This window comes from Calypte anna, chromosome 5A, assembly GCF_003957555.1.
Source record: "Calypte anna isolate BGI_N300 chromosome 5A, bCalAnn1_v1.p, whole genome shotgun sequence".
Classification (NCBI taxonomy): Eukaryota; Metazoa; Chordata; class Aves; order Apodiformes; family Trochilidae; genus Calypte; species Calypte anna.
Genome location: NC_044251.1, coordinates 25,976,740 through 26,004,156, shown reverse-complemented (window position 1 = coordinate 26,004,156; position 27,417 = coordinate 25,976,740). Strand labels below are relative to the sequence as shown.

At 41.0% G+C, this 27,417-nt stretch overlaps 1 protein-coding gene across 5 annotated transcripts in view; it reads left to right on the top strand.

The window, feature by feature from the left end:
• The window catches only part of FOXN3 (forkhead box N3), a 202,108-nt gene extending 194,419 nt beyond the window's left edge, over window positions 1-7,689 (top strand). For all 5 annotated transcript variants that reach the window (XM_030452686.1, XM_030452689.1, XM_030452688.1 and 2 more), the window contains one exon: window positions 273-7,689. In XM_030452686.1, the coding sequence (XP_030308546.1) occupies window positions 273-822 (550 nt within the window). In that variant the 3' untranslated portion in view covers window positions 823-7,689. The remainder of the gene's footprint in view (window positions 1-272) is intronic.
• Window positions 7,690-27,417: the final 19,728 nt, after the last annotated feature.

The window sequence follows — 27,417 nt, the reverse complement described above, 5'->3', positions numbered from 1 at the left end:
GCAATTCAAGGCACCTGGTTGATAATGTCTCTCTACAAATATCCCCTAGTTGTAAACATCTTACCTCCTGTGCTGCTTTGTGTCTCTGGCTGGTGTTACGTGTGGAGTCCAACCCACAAGTAATTTGAGTCAGGATTTGAAACCGTCTTGCATGGACATGACTTTGATAGTTGTGATTTTAGATTTCTCTGTCAGCTGACGTTATCATCTTCCACACTGAAGCAGGATCACATCTCTGTGGCTTCTAAGATTGCTTTGATTTGTTTTTACAGGAATGGAATCACAAACTGCCGGATGCGGACAGAGAGCGAGCAGTCCTGTGGCTCTCCAGTTGTTAGCGGTGACCCAAAGGAGGACCACAACTACAGCAGTGCCAAATCTTCCAACCACAGGAGCACATCACCTGCCAGTGACTCCGTTTCCTCTTCCTCTGCTGACGACCAGTATGAATTTGCAACTAAAGGTAGCCACGACAGCAGTGAAGGAAGTGAAGTTAGCTTCCAGAGCCATGAGAGCCATAGTGAAACAGAAGAGGAGGACAAAAAGCAAAATCGGAAGGAGACCAAGGATTCTTTAGCTGACAGTGGGTATGCGTCTCAGCACAAGAAAAGGCAACATTTAATGAAGGCGAAAAAAGTACCAAGTGACACACTGCCTCTTAAAAAGAGACGTACAGAAAAGCCCCCTGAGAGTGACGATGAGGAGATGAAAGAAGCAGCAGGATCACTCCTACATTTAGCAGGAATTCGATCCTGTTTGAACAACATCACCAATCGGACGGCAAAGGGGCAGAAAGAGCAAAAGGAAACCACAAAAAATTAGAACAAATCAATGATTTGTTTGAACTTACAAAGTTTTGTTTCAGCACGTCAGGTGAATTCTAATGATTTGTGGCAATATCAGCAGTTTTTCCTTTTTTGTTTTTCTTTCTATTTGTTTTTGTTTCGTTTCTTTCTTTTTTCTCTTTTTTTTTCTTTTTTTTTTTTTGACCCTTAAGATGTTTTATTTTTAAAGGAGATTGAAGCCATAGAACTCATACTGACACTCAGCTAATTTACAGAAGCTTTTCATTACCTGAAGACAAACAGTTAACAAAACAAAAAAAGCCAAAATTGCCATTGCTTTCTCCGGCTTGTCAAAAATGCATGGTTGAATACCCAGTGACATCAGCATTAATGTGATGGGAGTAAAATTGGGCACTTGGAAAATCCCTCTTATACTAGAAGATATGTGCATAATTTAGTAATCATTCAGGCGTGGCCCTTAAGAATTTAATGGCCTTATGATTGGGTTAGGAGTGAATGTGAATAAAGAGATTTTGGGGGAACGAGGAGGCACGTAGTTCTCAGCACCAATCCAAGAACCATCTGGTGGCACTTGGATACACTGTGCCATACAAGTCTTTGGACAGCCACTGGTGGCAACCGTGCAAACCGTAGTGCACTTTCAGTGCTTCACGTACTATATGTGGCTCATAATGTGAAGACTGATAACTTCAACTCTGTATGCAATGGGTTTCAGTGAAATAACAAGAAGAAATGGGTGGGGTAGGTCAGTGTTTAGTAGCATCGTTAATCATTGAATTCTGTCTTCTATATTAAATAAAAAGAATGTTCAAAAGCCATAAGCCCGAAGATTGGCACCTCGTGCAAAAAATTATAGTAATAGGGAAAAACAAGCTATGTCTTCTAAACTGCCTGAGTGAAAAGCAATCAAGTCTAAGAAATTACAGTAGATACTAAGGAAAGAAATACATCAAAATCTTTTTCTGTGGATCAAATCCTTGATCTTACTGGGGAAACAAAGCTACAAAACCTGCCATTAGTAGTATTCTGTATTTAAAAAGAAAAGGAAAGCATACTGGTGAAAAGTAAAATTCACAAGTTCAACAAAAGAGCTCCTACACTGCCCACAGAAGTGAGTTTGCAGTTACTGTCAGTCAGGACTCATCTGTGCAAAAATGACAACAGATTTCCAGATTCAACCAGCGTAGCCAGCAGAAGAAATTTGATCCACATTGCATGGATTCCTTTTGGGAAGGGGGGAATACAAAAAGCAAACAATTTTTTTTTATTCAAAGATGACAAAGTTCTTGTAAGGTAAATATGTATTTAGCATGAAGCATGAATTATTTTCATATAAATATAGAACATAGAGAAAAAGGCTATGCCTCTAATTTTTAAGCCCTTAGGCTTAGAGTTTGGGTTTTTTTGGTTTTTTGTTTTGTTTTTTTAATTCTGTTTTGGTTTTGTTTTGGTTCTTTTTTTGTTGTTGTTGGGGTTTTTTTGAAGCAGGTGTTAAAGGTTTAACCTTCTTCAGGGACAAACACTGACTGTTTGGGAACTTACTCTGCAATATTAAAAAATAAAATCTTCATGCTCTGGTAGGGCTTGGATGGTTGAATTATACTGCCTTGTCTGCACATTCAGCCCCCCTCTCCCTACTTCTGTTAAAAAAAAAAAAAAAAGAAAAAAAAAAGAGAAAAAGAAAAAAAAAAAGAAAAAAGTAAAAGTGTGTCCTTTCTTCGTCTGTACATGTGTAACATGACGCAATAATTTGAGGGCAAATTTAGTAGTGAGTGTGTATGACAGAATCAAGACAATAATGGGAGGTTAATTGGTTAATTGAGGAAAACTCTGATTTGATTCAGGAATAAGTAGACAAGAAAGTAGCTTTGCTAATTTACCATGAAAAAATGAAGTTAGTAAAGAGCATTACTGAGGTGTCCAGAGTAAAAAACAGTGTTATAGAGAGCGTAATTCAGGTACAGTGCTACTCTCCTGGTAATGACTATTTGATTGGAGATCCCTACAGCAGAGGGAAGCTGTGAATTAAATAGAACAGTCTCTCTCACCTGGATTTATTTAATTTGCTGTGAAAAGTTATGCACTTAGAATATCCTAGAGTCAAGAAGAAAATCCCAAGAACCAATTACTTAATAGACTGAAATGGTCTGTTCCTTAAAAAGAATATAGGTTTATATTTATCCCTAACAGCTGTTTCAGGCAGCAGTTTAACCAAGATGTATCTAGTTCATGAAGAGGGAGTTAGCAAAGGGTTTGACTTCCTACTCAGAGGAGTAAACTTAAAATTGCATTTGGAGATGCCCATGGTGTATGTTCAGTTAGGAAGCAGAAGGACTGAAGGGTTGGGGCTGCTTGAGACCTGTTCCTGTGCTGTGCAAGGATTTTGTCATGTAAAGAATGGGGCCACAGTGGGGGTAGCATGGCAAAGCACGGCCATCTCACCCGGTGTGTCCTGGGATCATGGAGATGCCTGGAAGGTGCCAGAGCCCAGGACTCCTTCCAGCTGTGCAGCTGTGGAAGGAGAGCACGGAACAGCTCTGCACTCCCCTCAGTTTGCTGGGGTCAGTACATAGAGGGTTGATACCCAGTGTCCTTAAGTTGGGAATGTGCAGATACTAACTTTTGTTGGGTGCCTGCAGCCCGTAAGATAAAGTGGGGGAACAGAGGAAGGACTGGTCTCCCTTGGCCAGGTAGCACAGAGATGAATGAGCCATGGGTTTCCCCTTGTGTAACAGGACTGGGATAATTGACTTCTTCCCAGGTCCACACTCCCTACAGCCAATGTCTGCAGGTAGTGAACCACAGAACCTCTGCACAATAAAATGTGGTTCGTCTTTTTACAGACTTTGGGGAGAGTAATTTGAAATATAAATTATACATTATCAGTTTGCCACCACCTTTGCACAGGAATTCATACCAGGTGAGGATCGGTTTAATATTTATCAAAAAGTAGCATTGAAAAGTCAAATTCAGTGGCAGAAATACACTCAAACCATGGCTCAGTCTCCTCTGTCCTCCAGAGAAAGCATTGTGGTTGTGTGCCAGTGGCCAGATTCTGTCCACAGTCAGAACACTAACTCCAGAGCAGCTTCACGGATAGCAGTGTGTCAGTGCAAATGAGACCAGGATCTGCTGAACAAGTTCCATTCATTAATGTGGACTCTTGCTGACTAAATATATAATTATCACTAGTATAACTCACCTTAGAAAAAGGTCTTTCTGCGTAAGTATCTAATTAGGCAGATTATCTTTATATATATATATATATATATAATCCATCTGAGACTTCAACAACTCCTTTACATACTTGCTGAAAAAATGAAAATGTTGGCAAGCATCTATTTTCATGTAAAATTTGTTGCTCTTAGGCTGATCTGCTAAGGAGGCATTATATGGCAGGAGTTTATGAAGTTTGTTCAGGAACCAGCAGTTTGGCTGAGGGCTACTGCCATCAGCAGATTATTTCTGAAGTTTAAAAACAAATTGTCCTTATTTGCCCTTACTCTGACTATGGATGAGAAGTACATAGTTTGGATTTATACAAAATGTTAAGGAGTCACCTTTTAAACCATTTTTGTACCTGGCCCACAATGGCAGCTTTGTCAGAACTGGTTCTACTCCATCAGAGAAGTTCTCTTTTTTAATATGAATTGAGACCGATTTGTTTTCCAAAAAATACACTGTCAGTTTTTCAATCCAGTTATCTCTAGTTTGACTGACTCATGCCAAAACAGAGTGGTAATTGCACTGTATTATGAACTCTCTCACTAGCCAGATGTGAGGTGGTTTGGTTTTGCTTGTTTGCTTTTCTTACTAAGCCATTTTGGAGTGAAAAGTCATCGAATCTGTAACTTTCCATTTTCCTCACTCTGTCAGTATTGCCAAATTAGCATTTCTTCAGGGCAGGTAGGGGCTAGGGGAATCCCAGTAGGTCAGCAAGCTTTGAGTGACAAGTTTTATATAGGCATGAAGTGTAAGGGTTGCTGGACTTCATGGTCGGTTCCTTTGGAATATGCCTTTTGGAGCAAGAAGCTCTTGCAGGCCAGAGCTAATGGCACAAGCAGATTTCACCAGTGTCTGCAGGGAGGTGAAGTCTGCTGGTCATGCTTGCATTCTGCAAGTAATTGGATGTCCTACTGCATTTTGATGCAGATTTTCCCTGCATTTAAAAACACGAATGCAGGTCTTGAACAGCTTTAATGTATCACCCCATAGCTGTTTCTGAAAGCAGCCTGATTCTGATCTTCTCCTGGCAAAACAAGCAGTAGTTCTACTGAGATCACAGTGTTTTACAACTGAAAAGCCTGATGTGGGAGTATGGAGATGTGCCGTGTAAGACTGCAGAACTGTCCTGTGACTGTGTTCCTTTCCTTCTGGCATATTCAGTTAAAATAAATATTCTGGCTCCTCTGCTACCTTTGTGGGAGAGAGGAAGTGCATCAGCTCCAGTTTTTGACTGAATTACTGTCTACCTTTGGGAAAGATACAGAGAAGCTGTGAGGGCTGCATTCTTCACTGGAGTGAGGTGGAGTTACATCAGCATACGTTAGCAGAGAATTAAATCCTAAATCATACACTAAATGGCACCAGGGATAAAATTACCAAAACAATGCTTTGTCCCATTTTCTTGGCAGCTGCAATTGATTTTCACCAATGATTTTGGCTCCCAGATCATCTAACGATGTAAATAATCACAATCTGAGGTGGTGTTGAAGGTGTCTGCTCTCCTTTGCAGTCAGTAGAGCTATAGACACCCAAGTGCTCCTGGAAATCTTTACTGTTTCACTATTACTGCCATTTTTCCTTCATTCTGGCCCTAGGCATTTTTGAAAGCATTACTCTCCTTGTGCTCCAGGATCAGAATGAAACTACCAGGAGGGTGCATTTCCAATTTCGGATGCAATGCAATTTACTTCACTTCGTGGAGAATGCAAACCCAGCTCCTTCAGGTATGTCAGTACTGCCTGAGTAGCTCATTGGCATATTTTATAGGAAATATTTTGAAATGTTTTCTTGACTTTGCCACCGAAAGAGCATTTGAACCATACATCCTCCTGATTGTAACAGATTTATCAGTGTTGACTGTCTGACCAGTTAAGTTTTAGTAGTGTTCTTCACAGCCCTCCAGTAATATATCAAACACTGTTATGCACATAATGCAGCACTGTGATCTAATTTAAATAATACTTTTTTATTATTTATACTACTCTATGTAATATACATCAACACTTTGCTATATAACCTAAGTGATAACCCTCTTCTTAGTTATCTGCCAAACTCTGAATTTCTGTTTGGTTTATATTGCAGTTAGCACAGTTACCAAGTTGTAATGATGTCTCTTTTCCTTTGAAATGGGATGTGTATGTCAAACTATACATTTTGTGTGTTTCTGTTTTGAGCTGGAGTTTATAAGGATTTACACACAACATTCGGTGTTCTGTATAAATCTGCATACATTTGTGAATTCATCTGTTAATCATCCTTTTATTTAGAAAGTATTACTTGATGGTGGTTTATTAGGGGTTTTTATTTTTGCATTTTTATTTTTAGTACTGGTTATTCTTGAATTAAGCAGAGACTTGTCAGCTGGGTTGCTTTATCTTTGATCATGTACCTGACCTTATAATTCTTCCACAGTTCAGCAAACAAGTACTAGCTTCACTGACCAAAAAAAAAAAAAATTCTCAACCTAATGTGTCTATGGTGCTGTATTTTGCTGGTGTACATTTAAAACCAGAAATGATTTAAAGGTCACTTTCTAATTGTTCCGTTAAGTAGCCTTTCCTGGTTTGGGGAGTTGGGGTTTTGTTTTATTTTAGCATTGAAACAAGGTATATTTATCTGAAGCTATATAATGTTTTTTCTACTGTATCGCATTTACTTTTTCAAAGAGAGGGAAATCGGTCTGATACAACATCCTTTCACAGTGAATGGACAGGGGTTTTGTTTCACTTTTTTATTTTCAGTTGATTTTATTGGGCTTTGGATCAGGCCAGCAGTTACAAGAGCTCATCATCCGAGGGTTTAAGGGATAAATGACAACTTGTGCTGGCCCTGAGTGCTAGAAGGGATTTTACTGGATGCTAGAATTACGTACTGAGTTCTAGGATGGCTGATCAACTAGAAATGGGAATCTTCTTCATTTGTTTACTCTGGCCTGAAATCCGAAGGTGTTCTTTTTTTGTTCAGATGCAGTTGAACTTGAGTACATTTTTAAGTTGCTAGAGCATTGTACATTTCCTGAGTATGTGTGCGGGACAACAATTGAAAGTCACACCTGTATTTGATAACCAGTTCCATGCCTGCATCATTCACACTCACTACTTAATACTGCCATGATGTAAAATGTTGGGGGGAATGATTTGTGTGTGTATGAAAAGCATTATGGACTTTACATTTTTTTTATACTCTGATCTGTAATTTCAAATATTTTGTTTTACAGAAAAAAAAGTGATAAAGCAATCAAAAGACCAAGATATTTAGTATCAATGCTTAAAGGTCACAGGACCTTAACTGGCCAATAAGTTAATTTAGTACAGTGATAAGCCAATTTTTTTTCCTGTACTTGGCGTCTGAAACTGCCAATTCATCAATATTAAAATACAAACTGTGATGGGGAATGAACAGTGATGTTAAGTTGTATTTGTGTTTACCTAAATGAGCAGTCCGAAGGCAAGTGCAATCAGCTGATCTTTAGGAAATAAGAAAATGTTGATTTAGAGGCATACTTGCATTTTACATTTTCTTGATGTGTAATCATATTGCCAAAGACAAACTATTTCATCAATTATTATTGTAAATAACACTTTCCCAAAACCTACCATAAAGTTTCTGTGATGTATTGTCTTCCAGTTGCAATAAAAATTACTGAGTTGCATCAATTGAAAAATTGCAGTTGTGTGAATGTTGGCTTCAAAATGTGCTCAGATACTAAGGAGGAACAACGGTGATTTTTTTTTTTTTTTTTTTTTTTTTACAAGTCAAGTAATTTGTTAGCAGATAGTTCTGGTCCCTGTTACATGATACCTGTATCTTCTCTGCAGTAGATATCAGCTCATATTAATTTTCCATCATGTTCAAATAGCCAGATACTCAGTTTCTGTTTAGTTAGGACCTGATCTTCTTTTCTCATCTGTTTACACAGCCTGGAATTAGAGCTGAGTTGACTTGGAACTGTCTCCCTTTCAAAATTCTCAACAATCAAAAGAGATTCACTAATAAGACAAGTCTAATAGTTTATAAATACATCCTGAAAAACATTGCTTTCTTCTATTTGCATCAACCCTCCTCAGGCTTTATTCTGGTTTCAGCAGCACCAGAACTCTTAATACTTCTGCCACGTTACTCCTTTACCTTGTGGCACAAAGGGACTGTTTGCAGGAGGAAAGCCTGCAGAGCCAAGAATTTCAGAGCTAATCATTTAAACTGACTGAATCCATAGCCACCTGTAAGTATTCTGCTTGTCAAATACTTGGAACCTCCCCGGGTCATCTTGGGCAGGAATTGCTAATGCTCTTTGTTCACTGGTGCCCCTTTGTACAGATCCAGCAACCCAGTCTAGAGCTGAAGAAAATAGTGCAAAAGTCACCTCTTCAGGGAGTGAGTAATAGAGGGTTGAAACAAATTGTAGTTGGCTCATAGCTTTCTCCAATCAAATAGTATAAAATCTTACAAATAAAATCATTCCCTAGGCACTATGGTTTGAAAGTGTTTTATGAATAGCTTTATGTATCTATAGATTAAACTTTTAAAAGGACTGAGAAATAAGTCCTCTTGTTCTTCTGTCAAACTAAAATCTTTCCCACACCTGGTTGGAGATGCTGCTGAAGCAGGGGAGGATGTTCCTCAGCTGAGTAATGACACTGTGGCTGCTTACAGCTGGAACTCCAGCTGACCCAGAGCTATGGAAGTGACCCTACCACTTGTCTCAGTTCCATCCTGAGCAGTTGGTATTGGAAACCACCACAACAGGCATCTGAGGGATGAGCTGGATGTAAACAGGTCCTGGAGAGAGGGGTGCAGAAGAAACCAATGTCTAAGATAGGCGTGAAAGAGCATAAAAATGCCCAGCCCCAGTGTCTGGCCACTCAATTGATACTTCAGTGTGTTGTCTGAGAAAGTTTCAGTTTGTAACCTGTCCTCTGCATCTCCTGCCACTGCAATGGAGAAAATGCAATGCAAAAGGAGAAAAAGCTAACTCAGCCAAGAAGATGAGACTGTTGAAAAGGAAAAAACACTTAATTATTCCCTGGACTATCCTCCTCTAATGGCTCCCCCCTCCCATAGGCTCCTTGTTAAACAGGTACCATGCCATGCTGTGGGTGGATCTGTAGCAACATGGAGGAGCAGGGAGACCTGCAAATTCCACAGAAAATGCTGTAGCCTTCAAATGGAAACTTACCAAGAGACTGGGCTTGGGCTTAATTCAGCATAGGGCATTAAATGATCTTAAGTGGTCTTAATAAGTGGTCTTAAACTGTTTAGGTCAGGCATACTATTTAAAATATGTTAAATCCTGGTTGTGTCACGGGCTTTTTTGCAACCTTGTGATTTTCCTGTCATGAGCCTAACAGGCTCAAGTTGTTTTACTTCATTGCCAATTAACATAGACTTCTAATCGTTCATTTGGATACTTAGAAAGGGCACAAACAACCAATCACTTACATAAACCATCTGTCCTACTTCTCTCCAGCCTTAATGTCCTTATTTCCATCATGGATTACACTCAGTTTGTCAAAATGCCTTTGGCAAGCTGTTGGGCAGTCTGCAAAGTTGAGTTATGTGTGTACCAGCTCTTTCTGCTGCTCTTGGGCCCTCGCTGGTTGTCCTGCTGGCTTGTGCATCTTGGTTCCTCTGCTGTGCTTTATTCAGGTGTGTACTTGCTCCAGCATGGGCTGCCCACAGGCTGCAGTCCCTTAGGACCTCACATGGGTCTCCAGCAGCCCTCCCTCAGCTGTTCCTATATTAAATACCCCTAAGGAGGAGAGAGCACCCCCTGCTCCTCTGACTGCCCACAATGTGGGCACCCAGACTCTTCCCCCCGTTGCTGACCTGGGCCCTCAGGATGCTGGTAGCAGCTGTGACCAGCTCAAGGTGGCTCCTGGCTGGCTCCCACATGGGTGCTACTACTGCTGCCCCCATGCCAGAATCTGTTCCCCTGTGGCCACTGCAGCACCTCATCCACGGTGGCTGTGGTGTTTGGCCCAGTAAGGGTCTGTCTGACATGGCCCCAGGAAACCCAGAGGACAGATGCCATCGCTGCACTCTGGGATGGAGCCCTTGGGTGCAACACAGGTCAGAGGGAGAGAGAGCACCATGGGGGCTGAGGTGCCCACCCTGCTATGGGCACCCACCCAGGGGCAGCTGCTGCTGTGCTCCCAGCCCCCTCCTTATCTCACGTCTTGTTCTATGTTCTGCATATCCTGCATTGTGACAGGAAATGAAGTTAAAATGTTTTCTTCAACATTTCCTCCTGAAAGAAATATTATAAAGGAGTAAATCCTCAGCTTTAACACAGTACAATGCTTTGGGCACGTTCAAGCCACATAAGATAATTAAAGAGCTTTTAAACTTCATCATAAAATAGCTACTATTAATAATGGTGAGAAGCTGTGGAAAAACTCTAGTAAAACTGTGGTTTAGTCTGCAGTAAACATCTGTCAGAATTAATAACAAATATATAGTCTGCTTCTACTCTTATGCTTTTTGACATAATTTTGATTGCCTATAAATCTGCAAGGTTTGTTTATATTTCTGTTTGCGTTAGGATTGGTTGCTGCTTTATATTTGATCAGTAGTGCTACTATTCACTGTGGTCTAGGAAATCAAATAATGATTGTGTATATGTAGCAATCTGAGCATTACAGTGCAGGAGACTGTAAACACAAATTTTGAAATCTCTGCTTATCATCATAAGTGATGTTCCCTCCAGGTCTTTAATGACAATCAGTTTCTAGAGACATTTCCCAAATAACTGTCATTGAAAATGCAGCATCTCTTTTTGGTAGCTTGGTTCTGGAATGCAGCACCTTCCTGATGCTGACACACAACTTCTGTTTTCTGTCAGCTAGACAATAAATAAGGAGAGACATTTTTGTTCTGTTTTTTAAATGAATACTAGTACATCAACAAACAGGAGGAAAAAACTTACTAGATGCATCTTAGGAGTCAGAAGCTGTACATTAGGGACACGCTGTAACTCGGTTGCATATTTTGGTATGATGCAGCAGATTCCCCCTGAGCCAGCATTTCCATGTGTACATGCCCAGCCTTAAAAAAAGAAAAAAAGGAAAAAAAAAAAAAAGAAAAGGCTTATTGGCAAAACATAATAGAAAAAGTTGGATGAGTTAGAATAACAACAAAGAGGTTGATGACATGGCTGCTTTGCCCTTAATTAGGACAGGCAAACACTGAGCCTTTCAAAATAGTACAGTCTCATCTCATTCGTTTACAGCTTTGTTTTTGCATTTCTGAAACACGAATTGCTCTGTGATGCAGGGACCTGATTTTAATCATCTTACATAATCTCTGCAATCATAGTAAAGAGCAGTGCTGTTCGGTGGTTTTAAAAATAGCTTGATTCTGCTATCAGCATACTAATTATTACACTTGCTTATTCCACCCTAGTTCATTCACTGTCTCAGTTACAGAAGCCCTTCTACCTGGGGTGTAATCAAACCACTGGCTTTGTGTGTTACAGGACTGTCAGAAGCAGTTCATCAATCAGGAGCATACTCCTGTTCCTGGTGCCACCCTCTGCTACCTCCTGGTGCAGCAGTGGGGAGGAGCTGAGCCTGCAGTTAGATCTGGCTGGTGGGCCACCATGCAAAAAAAAAAAAAGAAAAAAGAAAAAAATTGCTTCTGGGGATTGTGGTTTAAAAGGCTGCAAACAGCGTTCAATCAACCATTTTGAATGGCTGAGCTTTGCAAGGTAGGTAGGGGGGGAGGGAAAGGGAAGCTCATGCTGACAGAAGGTGATGGCATGTGAGGTTCCTGAGGCATCCAGGAGCCATAGAGAAAAGACAGGAGGAGAAGCCCTGTCAGAAGCAAGTACTTGGTAGCTGATAGCCCCTTTCTGAGGGACTTCTCCCTCATCATTTTTTCAATCATCTTGCCTTCTACAAGGCATCATGGCTGCTTGTTCTGTGCCACCATTGCCACCACCCCTGTGGCTGCTCCTGGCCATCTGGGGCCTAGCTGCCTTGTGTGACTTCCTCACCCAGGTACCAAAGTTAAGTAATATTAAAACACTGCCTGGAGGGCTTTCCTGAACTTCAGTTAGTTTTAATGCTGTTGCCTCCTGTGGGCTGGATGGAGTCTGATGAATGCTGATATGACTGAGAACAAAATCCCCACCTTAAACTTATTCCACGTTAGATGACTTGAAAGAGAATCATCAGCCAATTCCTGGGGACTGTGTCAGGGTACATCTCTGCTGTTGAAAAGTCACATCTCCATCCTCCTTTCTTTTTCCTCACTATTCTATTTTGTTTCATTTTGGGCAACTGAGCCATACAGTAGGTGGTAGCAGGCTGGGTGCCTCAAAACAAAATATGAGTTCTAAGTACCTTTTGCCATTTTTTTCTTATTTCTGTTTTTACTGTTATTTGCAAAGGTATCTCTCTGACTTAACCCAGCATCTCACCTCTTTGACAGGTCTCACCTTACACAAGCATTGTATTTGCTTTAGTAAGCTGGAGTGTAAACAAATGTGAAGACAAGAGGCTGCTTAAATTGGGTGACCAAGAAGCCAAATTGCGTGGGCATTCAGTGCTCCCACACAGGCAGTAGCTGTTTGCTTGCTCTGCTGCTTTACCACTCCCTTCAAATGAGGCTGCAATAAAATTAATAATCTGTGACAATGTATCAAGCTGGAAGCAAATCAGTCACCTCCATCATGCCAGTAACACCATCCCCATCAATAGGGACTGGAGGGATCATACAGGTACCCTGGTCTGTGGGAGAAGTCACTGTTGAAGAGTTAAGGACGTGGGCATGGCCAAGTCCCCATGAGAAGCTGGGCTTGGAAGCCTGCATTGTGTGTGGCCTGTTTTAGAATGAAATAGCAGTGGCAAAAAAAATGGATGAGTTATTTGCAAGAGTTGAGAGAGATTTCTCTTTTTTTTTTTTTTTTAAGCAGTTCATCTTGAAACAGCAAAGTAGTAAGTTGTGCATGGCTGTGTTTGCAAGGTAGAATTATAATCATTTCTGGTTCAGGGTTCAGGGGCAGAAGAAAAGATTATTTGCTCAAAGGCAGGCATAGCTTGTATCCCTTCAAGAGCCTCCAGTTGTTTATTCATGCAGACTGTAAATGCCACTAAAATACATGAGAGCTCTCTATGAGGATAACTGTCTGATGCGTATAAAAATAAAAGACAAGCATATTTCCTTTTAGAAAGAAGACATGTTACTATAAAATACAGATTTTGAGACAAAATGAGAATCTTGAATGTGACTGCCAAAGGAAGGGGTGGGCTCTCAGAAGGATTAGCCCCTCAAAAGTTTTCCACTGGGGCATGGTCAGGTTTGGCAAGATGAGACCAAGCTCACTCCTTAAAGAGTGTTAAAGTAAGGGTTAGGAGAGAGAAAAAGACTGGAGCCCCAGTACAGCTGAGGCTGCAAAGGGGCTACCAAAAGGAAGGGTTATGTTGCCAAGAAAAAAAATTTCATGGGAGCCAAGGCTGGGATTTTGAGGTGAAGGCTCAGCTCATGTATAGCCAGGGAGATGGACGTAACCTGGCGCTGTGGTGTGAGTTGGGATGTGAAGGAGCTACCAAGGCAAAGAATAATCAGCTGAGAGGGTTCTGCCTTGACAACTTTTTCATTTGGGTCAGGGTGTTCTGCTTGTGTCTCTTTACTAGTGAGTCTTACCAAACTGCATCTGCTTACTGGTGCCTCTTACCAGAGTGCTGGGTTTCATCTGCTCAGCTTTCTGCTGATGTAAGAACTCATGGAACAGACCGTGGTCCTAATACCAACGTTACCCAAGTCTACCTTTGGATTTGAATTTTCAAACTACACATTTTTATATTGCCTTCTATCTATAGCTATCACAGTGACAAATACTGTGTGGATTTATTGCCTCTAAATGCACCACACATCCTGACTGGGCTCAGTCATCTCTGTCAGTAGAGACTTGTACTCTCTCTCACACTTATCCAGAGTCTGAATGTGGTAGTTACACATCCAGAGAGCTGTGCAGAGATGTGGTGTAAGTTGCAAATAATTTTCCACTGATAACTAGTGAGGAAAATCTTCAGCCTGCCAGAGCTAAGCCCCCACTTTGCCCTGCCCTGCCCCTCACTTGAAGGAAATTTTATGTGTGAATAACTAAGCAGGTATAACTAACTCTGGAGGAATACCAAGGAAGCAAGAGGAGAAAGCTTCCCCTTACATGTTTTACCAGTTTTGTATTTGTATTATGAGGTGAGAAAAAAAAACTTGTGAGTTTATTGTATTTTTGGCATTTCTCAACTATGATCTAGTGGTTGGGCAAAGGTTGTCTTAATTTAGTACAAATAATTTTCTTTTTGTCAATCCTGACCCATGGGTACCATGTTGGTAATCTTGTCAGAGATGCTGCCATCCAGATAACCAGATGATCAGTCCTGGTTCCACTGAAGATGGCATCAAAATTTGAATTTGCCAAAGAGCAGGGCTATCCCTTTAACAATGCACATCTGTAGGCATGCCTACTTACATGTGGTCAATTTTTACAGTTTTAAAATATCAGAAGATGCAGCTGCTTCTTTTCCAAGCCTAAAATGCTTTTATCATTTCCTGGCTCCCTTTCCCTTTACACAGGGCTGTTCTGTACAACTGCTGAAAGTAATCCTTGCAGACATGCACCAAAACATAGCTATGATTTTGACCCTCTCTTCCCCATGTACATTATCTCATTTCACTCTAAAGGACCATCTTCTGGGCGGGGTACTGCAGATCCAATTAAATATGCATCTGTATCAACAGTGCTCCTAAGAAAAATATATTGAGTGGTGAAGCTTTGGACCTACTTTAATCAAGTAGTCTAAACAGGGCTTAAGCTTCAAAAGCCTGGTGATGCTCCCAGCTTCAAAGCCTTACACTGAATTAATTTATCCTGGATGTTCTAATGCTCCCAGCAACCCTATGGATTATAATGTTAGAGGTTGCAATCATGGCTCTGATTATGTTCCCTAAGCTTAGACTGTATTGATCACAATGTAAAGGCAGAAAGGAAAGCGGAGAACCCAAGGAGAAAGCAAAAGGATTTGAATCCTTTCAACCCTGAAAGGGGTGAATCTGTTCAACCCTGTAACAGGTTGCTGAGAAAGAGTATCAGAAAGTGTTAACCATTTTTTTTTTCTTGGCTGAAGATCTAGACTGATATGGACTGAGTGTCAAGGTAATTTCCAGACTCCTGCTTGCATAATGTAGGTCTATTATGTCAGAAGCATAATTACTTGGCAAAAGGAAGGTTGATTTGGATTTTGCATGCAGTAGCTAGTATCAGTACAAATCACAGTATTAATCTTAGAAATAGAATTTTTCCCCAGCCCAAGAGAGAGGTAGAAGCCACTGTGTTTAGCCACCTGATACTAAATTGTGGGCACTAATCACACAGCCAGTGCATGCTCAAGGAACAGACCTGGTAGTGCTGGGTTAACAGTCAAACACATGATCTTAAAGGTCTTTTCCCACTGAAATTATTCCATGATTCTATGATTCTAAGCACATTCTCGTCTTCATCAGCCAACATGTTTATATTAGTAAGAACCAGCAAGGCTCTTTATACGTGCCAGCTGATTCACTGAACACCTGTGCCAACACAAGGGAATGGCTAACCCAGTGTGCACTGTACCCTAAGGATGCCATTAAATCCAGTACAGTTTGACCTTCATCAGTGAGAAGAGAAACATGACAGTGTTTGCTTAAACAACCATCACTGAACCCACTCCACAGTCGATGTGGGATCCCTTAGGGCTGTAGACATTTCAACCAGTGTCATCTAATTGTTTTATTTGAAACACACAGGGCTGGTGTTCTTTTGTCCTGTTCACCTTGGCAGAGACCTGGGACAGTCCATCCTGGCAGAGTTCCACCTGGTGAAGTCTGTGAGTTATTGCCCATCAGTGGAGAGTGTCAGAAAACCCTCTCCAGGTAACCCCCAGAATTCCTTCAGTGGGTCCTTCCTGTCTTTCAGAGATGATAATGAGAGCAGCATATTGGTGAGCAAAGTGTAAAGCAAAGATAACTTTTGTTATTAGGTAGCCAGCTATAGGCTCATTTCAGTACAGATTGTCTTCTGCTTTATGGAACACAAAACCTAGGAAGCGATTTCACACAGAGATCTCTGATTACTTCAGCAATAATTTCTTCTAACAGCCTTTCAAACACTTATTAATAGAAAAAAATATCAGTTCAAACTGTCTTCCCATCACACAGTAAATATCAGTGTTCACAGTGTGAACTTTCAATTCCCATCTGATTAGTTAATGCCAACAATTATTAGTGTACTGTCAATTTAAATTTCTATTGTCCTCCACAGTCTCCATCTACTGTGTAGTGCACATCACTTAAAAGGCAACTTTCCTTTGCTGACTGGATAGGGATGATTTTCTTTCCTGCTGTCACTGTTGTCAACTGGCAATGAGTAAAACAGGAAACTGGCACATTTTCCTGTGAAGGGTTCTCACTTTGCTGCTTATCACCAGTAGGACAGCATCTTTAAGGATACCAGAAATTGCTTCAATAAGGGAGCAGGGAAATGACTGTAAGAAGAGTGCCAGTTGTTTTTGTTTCTTCTTAAACTCTCTCCAGAGCATATGCAGATGTCAATGCCTCTTATTTTCATCATGGCAGAGATGACTGGTACCTCACATGAGAAAAGACACAAAAAGGAGCTAAAAGGTCAGCTGTGGTCTAGGCAAGGTACTGAGAGTGCTGCACCTGGTGTTTGAAAGGCATCAGGGCTCCCAAACTATTATGTTCTTCCAGTGTGCTAATGCCAGGAAATATGTTCCTCTAAGGGGTAAGGTAAGTCAGCATCTGGCACTTTGGCTTTCCTCCTCTCAGCCCTAATTAAGCTTGAATACTATTTTGAATATTATTTAACTTACGATTGACTATATTGTAGCCAACTTAAGCTTGCCACTTTTTGCACTTAGGTTCCAGAATGGGTTGAATTTTTCCATGGCCACTGATTTCTGAAGCACAGTTAGTACAGACTGTGCTACCAAAGCTGGGAATGAAGGGATTGCTCCAGCCCCCCCTTCCCTTACAGTTCCCCTACCTTATACTCCAACAGCTCTTAAGAGAGATTGAGATATTTAGAGAGCTGCATCCCAATTGAAGGAAGGCACTGACTTTTTAACTCTGCAGAATCTCTCTCTCAGGTTCATGGGTGCTGGAGAAGACTGAGGGGACTCAGTCCAGCTGATAAATTTTGCTTAATGTCACATAGCACAACCTCAGTCCTGAATAAATGCAGACTTCTTGCATACATGCCTGACTTTGTGCCACAGTATGGGTTGTTTGGGTATTTTTCTATCTTATTTCCAAAGCCCTTGGAACTTGTATGTAGAGAGCAGACATCTGGACTCCTAATTTCTTTCTCCCTGTTCCTGCCTCCCTCCCCCCAATATTAATCCCTTTCTGTGCTGTCTGCAGGAGAAAATGAGTCTGCTTGTACCTGCTGTGCACTGATGCCAGACCCTTTTACATAAGCAACCTTTTCTGTTCTCTATGGCAGGACAGCATGTCCTGTTGGAGCTGGTTGTTGTCTTTAATCTCAGAACATAAACACGCAGATTACATTCCATTCTGTCACCAGTGTTCAGTGGATAGCAGACATGCTGTCATATCTGTGCTGCTTTCCCTGGGCTGTACTGATCATTCTTCTGCTGAGCATGTGGCACCAGGTCACTTGCCATCACTAATATACAGACTGGGATAAGGTTTCCTTGCCCCCCTCTTCTCAAGGCTTTGATACATCAGGCTGCTCCGTCCAACCTTCTACAAGAAGTATTAGAATCGTCCTCCTGTTCATTCAGGGATAGGAGGATATTGCAATGGGTTGTCTGGGCTCCCTGTGTGTGTGGTAATATTTTGGAGTCTCCCCTCTATCCTTAGAGTTTTTCAGTGTTTGGCTTTCATTGTTGCTCCCCCAGAGTTGTCAGAGGTTAGAGGAGAGGTTTGCATTGAAATCCCTCATCACTAAGTATTATGTGGCCTGATTGCTCCAAACACTTAAATGGCAGTCCTACCAAAATGCCAGAAATATTTGTGTAGGACAATTCCTTGCTCCTTGACTTTTCTCCTTCCACTGGTAGAGCTGCTTTTAGGACAGGAGATAGAATTGCATAGCTTGAGATAAGTCAACAGCTGGACTGTGCTCAGTTGGATTTAGGAAGATGGGTTACAGGCGAGATCTCAGTCTGAGGTAAGCCAAGGGAGTGTATTAAGAGCAGCAGGGATTGATTGATTAGGATACCAGACATGCACAGGACTCCTCACTGATGGAGAGCTGCAGGCAACATAAGTTGTTTAAGTGCCGTCTGCTCCATTCCATCCAAAGCCTGAGGCTTCCAAGCCTCACCATATTTGGCCACAACGTGGCTGAAAAAGACTCACACCTCACACAGTCATTGAAATCCTTGCTGCAGGTTTCTGCACCAGGCCATTCGCAGCTGCCTACACTGTGCAGCAGAGCCCATTTTGCCTGAGTTTCATCGTATCATGCAGTAAGGGCTTGAGAGCATTGCCAGAGAAGATCACACATACCTTTATTGAGGAGGTAATGGGAGTTTACTGAGAGGCTGCAAAGCTGTCTGAGTGCCTGATCGCTCGTTTTGTATCCATATGCTGCTTTCAAGCAGAGGATGGCAAGAGCTGGGGGAAACATCACGGTTAATTCAGTCATTAACTTAATGAATATGGAAGGGGTAGACAAAATTGGCTGTTTCCTTTGCTCAATGTTTTATCATTTGACCTCTCTCTATGTAGGGAGATGATGAATGGCAATATTGTCTGTCAGCTGCACTGGATGCTCTGAACAAATGGAATTTTGGTAGGCTCAAATTAGGAAGTTTGGGTCTCTTCTCAAATCTCATGCTGAGGCATGGACAACTGACATGGTGCTATGAGAATCAAGTCCAGACATGGGCCCTGGTACCCAGTTCTTTCTCATGTTAGCATTGCATTGCACAAGTGTGGAAAAATGCATTGATTTTCTGCACTGATGTAAACCAGCAGACTGCTTTACCTGACATACAAATCCCTAACACAGGCTTACTTGTGCTACTTTGAACACATTTACCAAAGTCGTGGATTCTGAAATAAAGAATGACTTACAACCAGTTAACTGCATTTATTGTACAAGGTTCTGCTAGATGGCCAATATAGGTTGGTCATAGCAGAGAAAGTTTCCTAATAGAACCAAATCCTGAGTGACAGAGGAGGCTGCATCCCAGCCTGGGTACTAAATTGCTGTTCACTTTCTTTCCAAGTCTTTGTCTTGCTCTCATTTTCTCTCTCTCCCATTTCTTTTTCCCTTTCTGTGAGCAGAGAAGAGAAATGATTGCTAATGAATTGCAAGCATGGGGTATGGAAAGATCAGTTAATATGGCCCAAGTATTCAGTAATACAAATACATTAAAGTGATCAAGCAATGAATGAAAATTGACCCAAAGAGCAGGTTCCACTGAGAAAACATGTGAGAATGTAAATTAATGTGACTTGATGAAACTTGAAATGTCATAACACAGCAGGGCATACAACACATCAGAGGAAATGTGAAAATTATACTTTACTCTGAAATCATAGTTTTCAAAAATAAGTGGCTTTTAAACTCTTCTAAAAATATAACAAAGAAAGTAGTGTCAAGAAAAAGGTTATTGTTGTTTGTCAGATTGCAGACTCAGTCCATGGTGGCTTTTCTTCCTTTGACTATGCAGTAGGAAAATAAAAATTAAAATCCAGAAGTCTTACCAGTTCTCTGGTTCCTTTTTCTTCTTGACTTTGCACAAGGGAATTTTAAGTTGTTTGGAGGGTGACATAGTCTTCTCTCGCTTTTTTTTGCCTTTTGGCCATCTGCTTTAATCCCGAAGTTCTAATGCTTAGAAAAAAGCAAGAGAAAAGGTCACTTGAAATTAGTCTGTCTTCTAATAAAGCTTACTTAAAAAGGAGGGATAAAAGCATTGAGAAACAGAATTAAATAGTTATGCTGCAAAGTTTCAAACCCAAACAGAAAATGTAACACATTCTCTCACATCCTCCATCCTTGTGTTTGGTGATGGCATGACTGGGCCATGTTTTGGGGAGGTCTTTCCTCTCTTTCTCTCATGAGAGATGTCAGATTTTTCTGCTGACCTCCATGCTGGAATTGGGTCTTCCCATGGAGTCTAAGACATGAATAAGAGGGAAAGGATTCCCTCTCTATAGCACACCTCACAGCCAGCATGTAGAACAAGAATAGGCACAGAGTGATTTTCTGTAGGAAGAACACCAAGAGTGCAGCTCTGCAGAGCTGAAGGGGAAAATGCCACCCCCAGAAAATTGTTAGTTTGGTCCTCTGGCTGCAGTGACCATGTGTGGAAAAGGGAGGCTCAGCCTCCTCCTCTAGCACCCAGTGCTCCTCGGGATGATTATGTGCTGGAATCTGTCTGGAGGTGAAATAGGTACCAACCACGACCGCTCTGCAATGCTCCAGCCCTGATGCTTTCCTCAAACTATTTCTCAAGTTTTATTTCCCCAGTCTCCCTGTCCCTCTTTCTCTCAACTGAGTTAATATGGATATAGGAAGTGTTAACCAACACCAATATCCAGACAGGGAAAAAAAAATGCTTTTATTCCATTTAAGAGAGTGTCTGGTAAGCAGGACAGTCCAAGTTTCTAGGTGATACCTGAGCACAGGTATTCTTGATACAGCCCAACCCCATCTCTTTCCCTGCAGAAGGGCAAGAAGATGGGGTGATTTTGTCCAAAGAGAGAGCTGGCAGGCTCCTGTGCAACAAAGCCTGTTCACACATGAAAGAAACAGAAATTAAAAGTAGAGAAAAATTCATGCAAGTGCAAAACATAAAAAACAGATTTGAGGGAAGAAATAAAGCAGGCCAGTAAAGCTAATTAAATAGTTCAGTACACAGTGCCATCTTATTCATGTGTAATAGACAATATTAATTTTATGAAATGTCATTATACTGACCAGAAACATAATTCTTGTTTACTTAATTCCTATTTTGTTTTCCTTTTTTAAAGGAATGTGGGAAGCTAACTGCAAAAGAAAGGGGGGAAAAAACATGTTAATGGATATTTTAATTTTAACAGTGTTCTCAGCAGATCTGTGAATGCAACATATGTAACTTTGCACTGGGGTAAATAAGCAGAGCATGATGCTGGTTTCATCAGTCAGTGAGAGAAGTAGAAATAGTGGGAATGGGTTGCAAATCTTCTATGTCTCAGCCCAGGTAATTGGTTTACTTCATATTTGAACATATATCCTGAAACATGAAGCCACTGTAAAGCAAATGACCAACAATACAATAGCTTTGCCTTCTTGGACAAAAAATGCAGCCTTTCAAAAAAATTCAGCACTTCAGCTAAAGGAAAAGGTATTAGAGATTTCGAATTTTTTAATGTGACTGAGCAAATGATAAATGGGAAAATATTGCACAGCTATTTTTTTCTGAACATTTTCTTGGCATGGCTTGTGTGTAGCTTCTCCAGTTGGATTACAGTGTAAATTAAAGTTATTTTTCTTGGTAAGGTTTGTTACATATTTATAATATCACAATTCACAAAGAAAATGGAGTCTGAGTAATGAGACCCTGAATAGTCCTATGCCTTTAATTAATTATCAGCTAAAGCAGACAGAAGACCCTCCCACTTGTATTAGAAATAAATCTTGAGTATCCATGAAAAATATTATTGTTTTGTGTTGTCTGGTCAGAATCTAATTGCAGATGGTGTATTTACTTTAAACACAGAAGATGCACACTAGGGATCTCCAGAAACAAAAATGAGCCAAAACTGGCTGAGTACTGAATGGAAAAAATCATGATCTGTGTTACATATCTTGTGTACTGGAGGCTACAGATGAGGGATTTAAAAATTAAGGCCATGGCTATTTACACTGCACAGCACAGCTTGCTCTGAGTATTATTTGGGCACTGGCACCCAGCAGATAGACATCACACTTTATCCATGATTTAAGTACTTCTGCAACACAAAGGGATGATGTAGCTACTGTATCAAACCCAAATTCCAGCTTTGCCCCTCAAATTGAAGGCCTGTTTCTGCAGATGTTCTGAGAAGCTCTCTCTGCTCCAGCGTGCAGCACAAGAGGTGCTCTGCCAGCTCCTCCAGGTACCTGCCAGAGCTCTCACCCTGAGGATGGAGGTGGAAACTGACAGTGCAGGGCATGACACTCCCAAAAATGCCTACACGTAGCCATGGAGGGACCATGAAAGCTTTCTGCTGCCAACTTCAGTGACAGACACAGCATCCCACATTTACTGGTGTGAGTAAAAGCCTGGCAATCGTTTGTGTTGAGGAACCCAAGGTCATTTTTTCCAACCACTGTTCTGACACAGCAGGTTAATATGGGGAGGTTTTGTCCCTGGCAATGCAGAAACTGCAGTGGGAAGGGAAACTCTTTCCAAAGGAGATGGCTGTTGAAGAAGAGGGTTTCTACTGCCATAAGAATTGGTAGAAGAATATGAAACGAAACTATCAAAGTAGAGCTCCATACATTTACTTGGCAGAGACAAGAAACCAGTTTGCTTTAGCAGATCTCAGCATGTGTAATCTTTCCAAGTTTCTTTTTTTTTTTAAATGTGTTTGTGTATATCATTGCTGTGGATGGAACTTCCCTATTAAGACCCACCTTTGGCTCAATACATTATTGCATTACTTTCTACATCTTTCACTGCATATTTTTAGACAGGACTTTTGAAATATCTTTCCCATGTTTCCCAGAGGAGGAGACTCTGGGCTGCCAAAAACCTCTTCTGCTTCAGAAAGCCAAGGGACTGCAAACAGTGTGTAGTCTTGCCTTGTTCTAAACAAACCTTACAAATGACCTTTTCCCTGCTCATAGATTTTGCTGCTGGAGGTTATTTCTAAAGCAGTCTTATGTCTTGTCAGTGTGTCTGTATTTACACTGCAGCTCCATCTGTCTGCTTGCATTTGAGCCCTGAGAGTGCTCTGATACCCTCTTTAATATTTTTCCTGGTGGGATGAGTTACTGTTGTTAGGAAATATCCAGAAGAATTAATTTTTTCTAGTTTCTCATAGCCGTACCTTTTCACTTCTATGCTACTTTTTATCTGGTTTTGGGTGGATTTTCTAAGCAATTTGTTTATTGCTTAGAACCAGCAATTCCAGAAGAAGAAACATTAACACGCCACAACGCAAGCCAGTTTTTAAGAAAAAACCCTCTTTTCATTAGTAGCAACTGTGAACCACAAGTGGACACTGAGCATCTGGGCAAGCTAGACCTCAGAAGGACTTTAAGAGGATGAGCTAGGGAAATTTGAGACAAGAGTAGAAGTGCTGGCCAGACTGTAGAGTATTGACAGTGATGTCCACAGTACTGGGATCACTGATAGGGACCAGCTCTTTGAAAGATTCTCACCAAGTCATACTGTACATTGTTGAAGACCTAGAATTGGTTTAAAATAAGTCTTTGAAATTACAATTTAATTACAAAACAAACAAACCAAAACCAAACAGAAAGAGGCTAAAATATGTTACAATTCCTTAAAAGAAAATGGGATATTATGATAGTGGTTTTGTGGCAAAACGGTTGTGCATGTTCTTTGGAACATTTTTCTCTACACACTCTTATAGCAGCTATTCGTATAAACAAATACTTTTGCTGAAAGGCCAATACAGTTACATGATTTATGAAATCACATTAAAAATTGTTTATCCAGATGATACAGAACTTAGAGAGTGAAGAGCTGACCTGTTAAGTTGCTGAGATTACTGGTTTCGCTGGGATCAAGATTTCACTCTGATTTCTTAATCTCTGACATACTCTGGTAAAAATGTTAATTACTGTATTTGATCAGCCTGTGCTAAACTGACAATTTTCTAGCTCTTAGGCTAGAAATAGTAGAGTAGTACTGTACTGAAGTATAGTACTTATCAGATACTGGAAAGCCTCTATAAGGTCACCTCAGAGCCTTCTCCAGCAAGAACAAGTCCACCTTTTTCAGCCTGTCTTCACAGGAAAATTGTTCCAGCCCTCTGATCATCTTTGTGCCCCCCCCTCTGGAGTTGCTCCAGGAGCTCTGTGTCCTTTTTATGCTGGGGACTCCAGACCTGGACACAGTACTCCAGGTGGGGTCTCATGAGGGCAGAATAGAGGGCAAGAATCTCCTCCCTTGACCTGCTGATCCCATCTCTTTTGATGCAGCCCATGACACCGTTTTCCTCACAGTTTGTGGGCTGCAAGCACACAGTGTCAGCTCATGCTGAGCTTCCCATCAACCAACACTCCCAGGTCCTTCTCCTCAGGGCTACTCTCTATCCATTCTCTGCTCAGCCTGTATCAGTGCTTGGGATTGCCCTGACCTGGGTGCAGGACCCTGCACTTGGCCTTGTTGAACTTCATGAGGCTGGCATGAGCCCATCTCTCAAGCCTGCCAAGGTCCCTCTGGATGGCATCCCTTCCCTTCAGTCACACTACAGACCTTGGTGTCACCAACAGGAAGATTGATTTAGGGCATTTCCACATTCTTCCTGTGTTCTTCACCGCATCCTTTCCCTCTGCCATCAAGACAGGCTTCTTGCTTCAGTCTCTACATACAGTATTGTAAAAATTGTGATCTTCCCACTCTCTCAGCTTATCTATGGCTGCAAGTGTCATGGAAACAAAATGTGCTGTTCATCCATTTGGAGAAAGGAGACATCTTTGATTTGTAGGAATCTCTTGTCTCTAGCTCTCAAGGTCTTTGAGGAATGGGCTGTCACTCATTATGTGTGTAAGGCATTTAGTACAGGGGGGCTGTCCCACTGGTACCCTTGGGTGGTATTGCAATACAAATGTTAGATGTGCAGGTTTGTGGTAAAAAAGATGGACTGCACAGCCATGCAGCATCATTTATCACACAGCCTTCATGTCAACAAACAAAGGATGGAATACAATAATTTATAAAGATGAATATTACCTTTTCTTCCTCCTTTTTTGTCTTCTTTAGGGGATGTATTTATACAATGCCATGGTAAACTGTGGCTAAGAGAGTTGGTACTGTTAGAAAACAGGGCTGCATAAAAAAGCATTGTTTCAAAATACTAAAATGCTTTATAAAACTTTACTAGTGGAAGCTGAAATATACTTGATGAGAATCTGGTCTCAGTCTAGGAAGAGTAAGTGATGCTGACAAAGTAACATTCAAAACTTGAGCACTGGTATGTGGCATTAGGTTTTTTAATTAATCTGCTTTCTGAGTGCACTATAATTTATATATGCATTTGGCATTTGGTCATCACGGAGACTAAACTGTGTTTAGTAAACTTGCCTACTTCTCATACATCTTCTTGACAGACAGACAAGAGTTGTACATCTGCCTGAAACCAGAGGCTCACTCTCACATGACAAAACTATCATCAAAACCAGTCCAACAACAATGATCCCCCAACATCAGCAGACCTGTGATAGCAATGCACAGGAGAGAAGAAAAGGAAGTGGGAGAGCTTGAAGGGAAAGAGTCTGTCAGGTGGACCAGGGTCTGCAAAGGGATGAGGAAGACATGTGTGAGACCCCTGGGAAAGCACAGGGATAAACGAGGAAGTTTCCCACAGACCTGAATGTGTGAATGTCCTTTGTCTTTCACAGCATCTGTTTCCCACAGGGAAAAGTCTGGCATCTCATCTCCTGGGTCACCAGGAAGGAGGGGGCTTGCCCAGTGCATGTGTGGCTGGGAGTGCCCATCACTGACTCTGCTGCAAAATGCAATATGGTTTGCTGTTACCTGGCTGTAATCTGTTAAATTGTTATGAACTTTATCACTGTCAAGAAAAGATTCAGCAGCAGAGTTGAAAGGCTTGTTCAAAATGTGAATATGACACATGAAAGAATTTCTCTTGTTTCAGACCTTTTGCATTTTCCTTATGTGTTATTGATCTGATTGAACAGTTCCCAGATCAAAGGCACGCCAGTAAATGAGCAGCCAAGGTGGCAATATGAGAAGTGGGCAGCTGCTAAGAGAGCACCTTAAATAATTGCTGAAGGATTTATTGGATAACATGATTAATGATTATGGAAATATGATGACATGATACCAAAGAGTAATGGGCAGTGATTGATGGGGAAGCTGGATAAGGCCAGGCTTAGACACCAGAGCATGGGAAACAGTAATACAGTTTGTGATTAGGCTATACATGATGCTTAGCTCCCAGGCAATTTTGATATTAATTTTTGCCTTCCAATAGGAATTCAAGCTGCAAAGTATGTTGTGTCCAATATTTCTCTTGTAATAAGGTAAGGAATAAAAACTCCTGCTACCTCCTGCATTGTAATAGCAGAACTGATTCAAAGAGACACCTTCACCTTTTAAAAAATGATAAATTTTATAAATCCCCACAAAACTTACTGGAATCTCATGCTTCTGTTCTAATTAGCACCTGAGAAAACTATACCTAACACATCAAAAGAGAAAAAAAATCTGTTGGTGAAATTGACAATAGTTTTCATATAGGCAATTTTCTTCCTGTTGTTTGCATTTTTTTAACCTCAAATCCCAACAGCCATCAGTAGTATAATGCAGGAGACAGGAAAGCAAAGGACCAAATTGCAGACTCTGCATCAAAAATATTGCAAACACTTGGAAGTGATTCTCTGTTGAAAGTTGCATGAAGTTCCTATTCACTCTGCGCTGCTGGGTGTGCAAACCCTCCTCCTCCATTATAAATTTTAAATTAAGAGCTCAAGAAACAGAAGATAATATTTGAAAAATTAATATAAAAAGCTATTGCAAAATGTGAAACATTAGCAGACAATTTTAGAGGTGACAGTAGGCAGTAAAATCCTCAGTGTGAAACCCCAGCCAGGAAAACGGAATGCAAAATTGTTATTGACTTAGTGTGGACAAGATTCCATGCTTGGATTTTTTGGGGGAGGTTTGTTTGTTTGGTTGGTTGGATTTTTTGTTTTTAAATTCTGTTTTCTGTATTGAATAGACTTGAATGTAAACAAGATACTACACTGGATCTGAGACACACAATCTCTGTTTGCCAGGGGCATGGCTGCTACAGGTGAGGAGGCCTCATCAAAAGTTGTTCAGCTGGGCTGCAGTAGATGACAGCTATTAGGCCCAGAATTCCAGATCCTGCCATTAGATGGCTGTGGTTTGACAACAATTGTCATAGCTTTAAAAACACAGTGATGTGGGTAGAGCTATTTAAATGAAAACAACATTGCTCACTCTAGTCAAAGCAGACAGCTCTGAAAAGAAATATCTATATTTGAAACCTTGGAAATGTTAATCTCTTCAGGGATGTGAGACAACAAGGATGATGTAGGATTTGAGGGAGATACCAGGAAACCTGGTAGTTTAAGGCCATAATCTAGTTTGTAAGCCTCAAGAGTGAGTACTAGTGAGATCAGAGTTTTGGTAAAGAGTTTTCA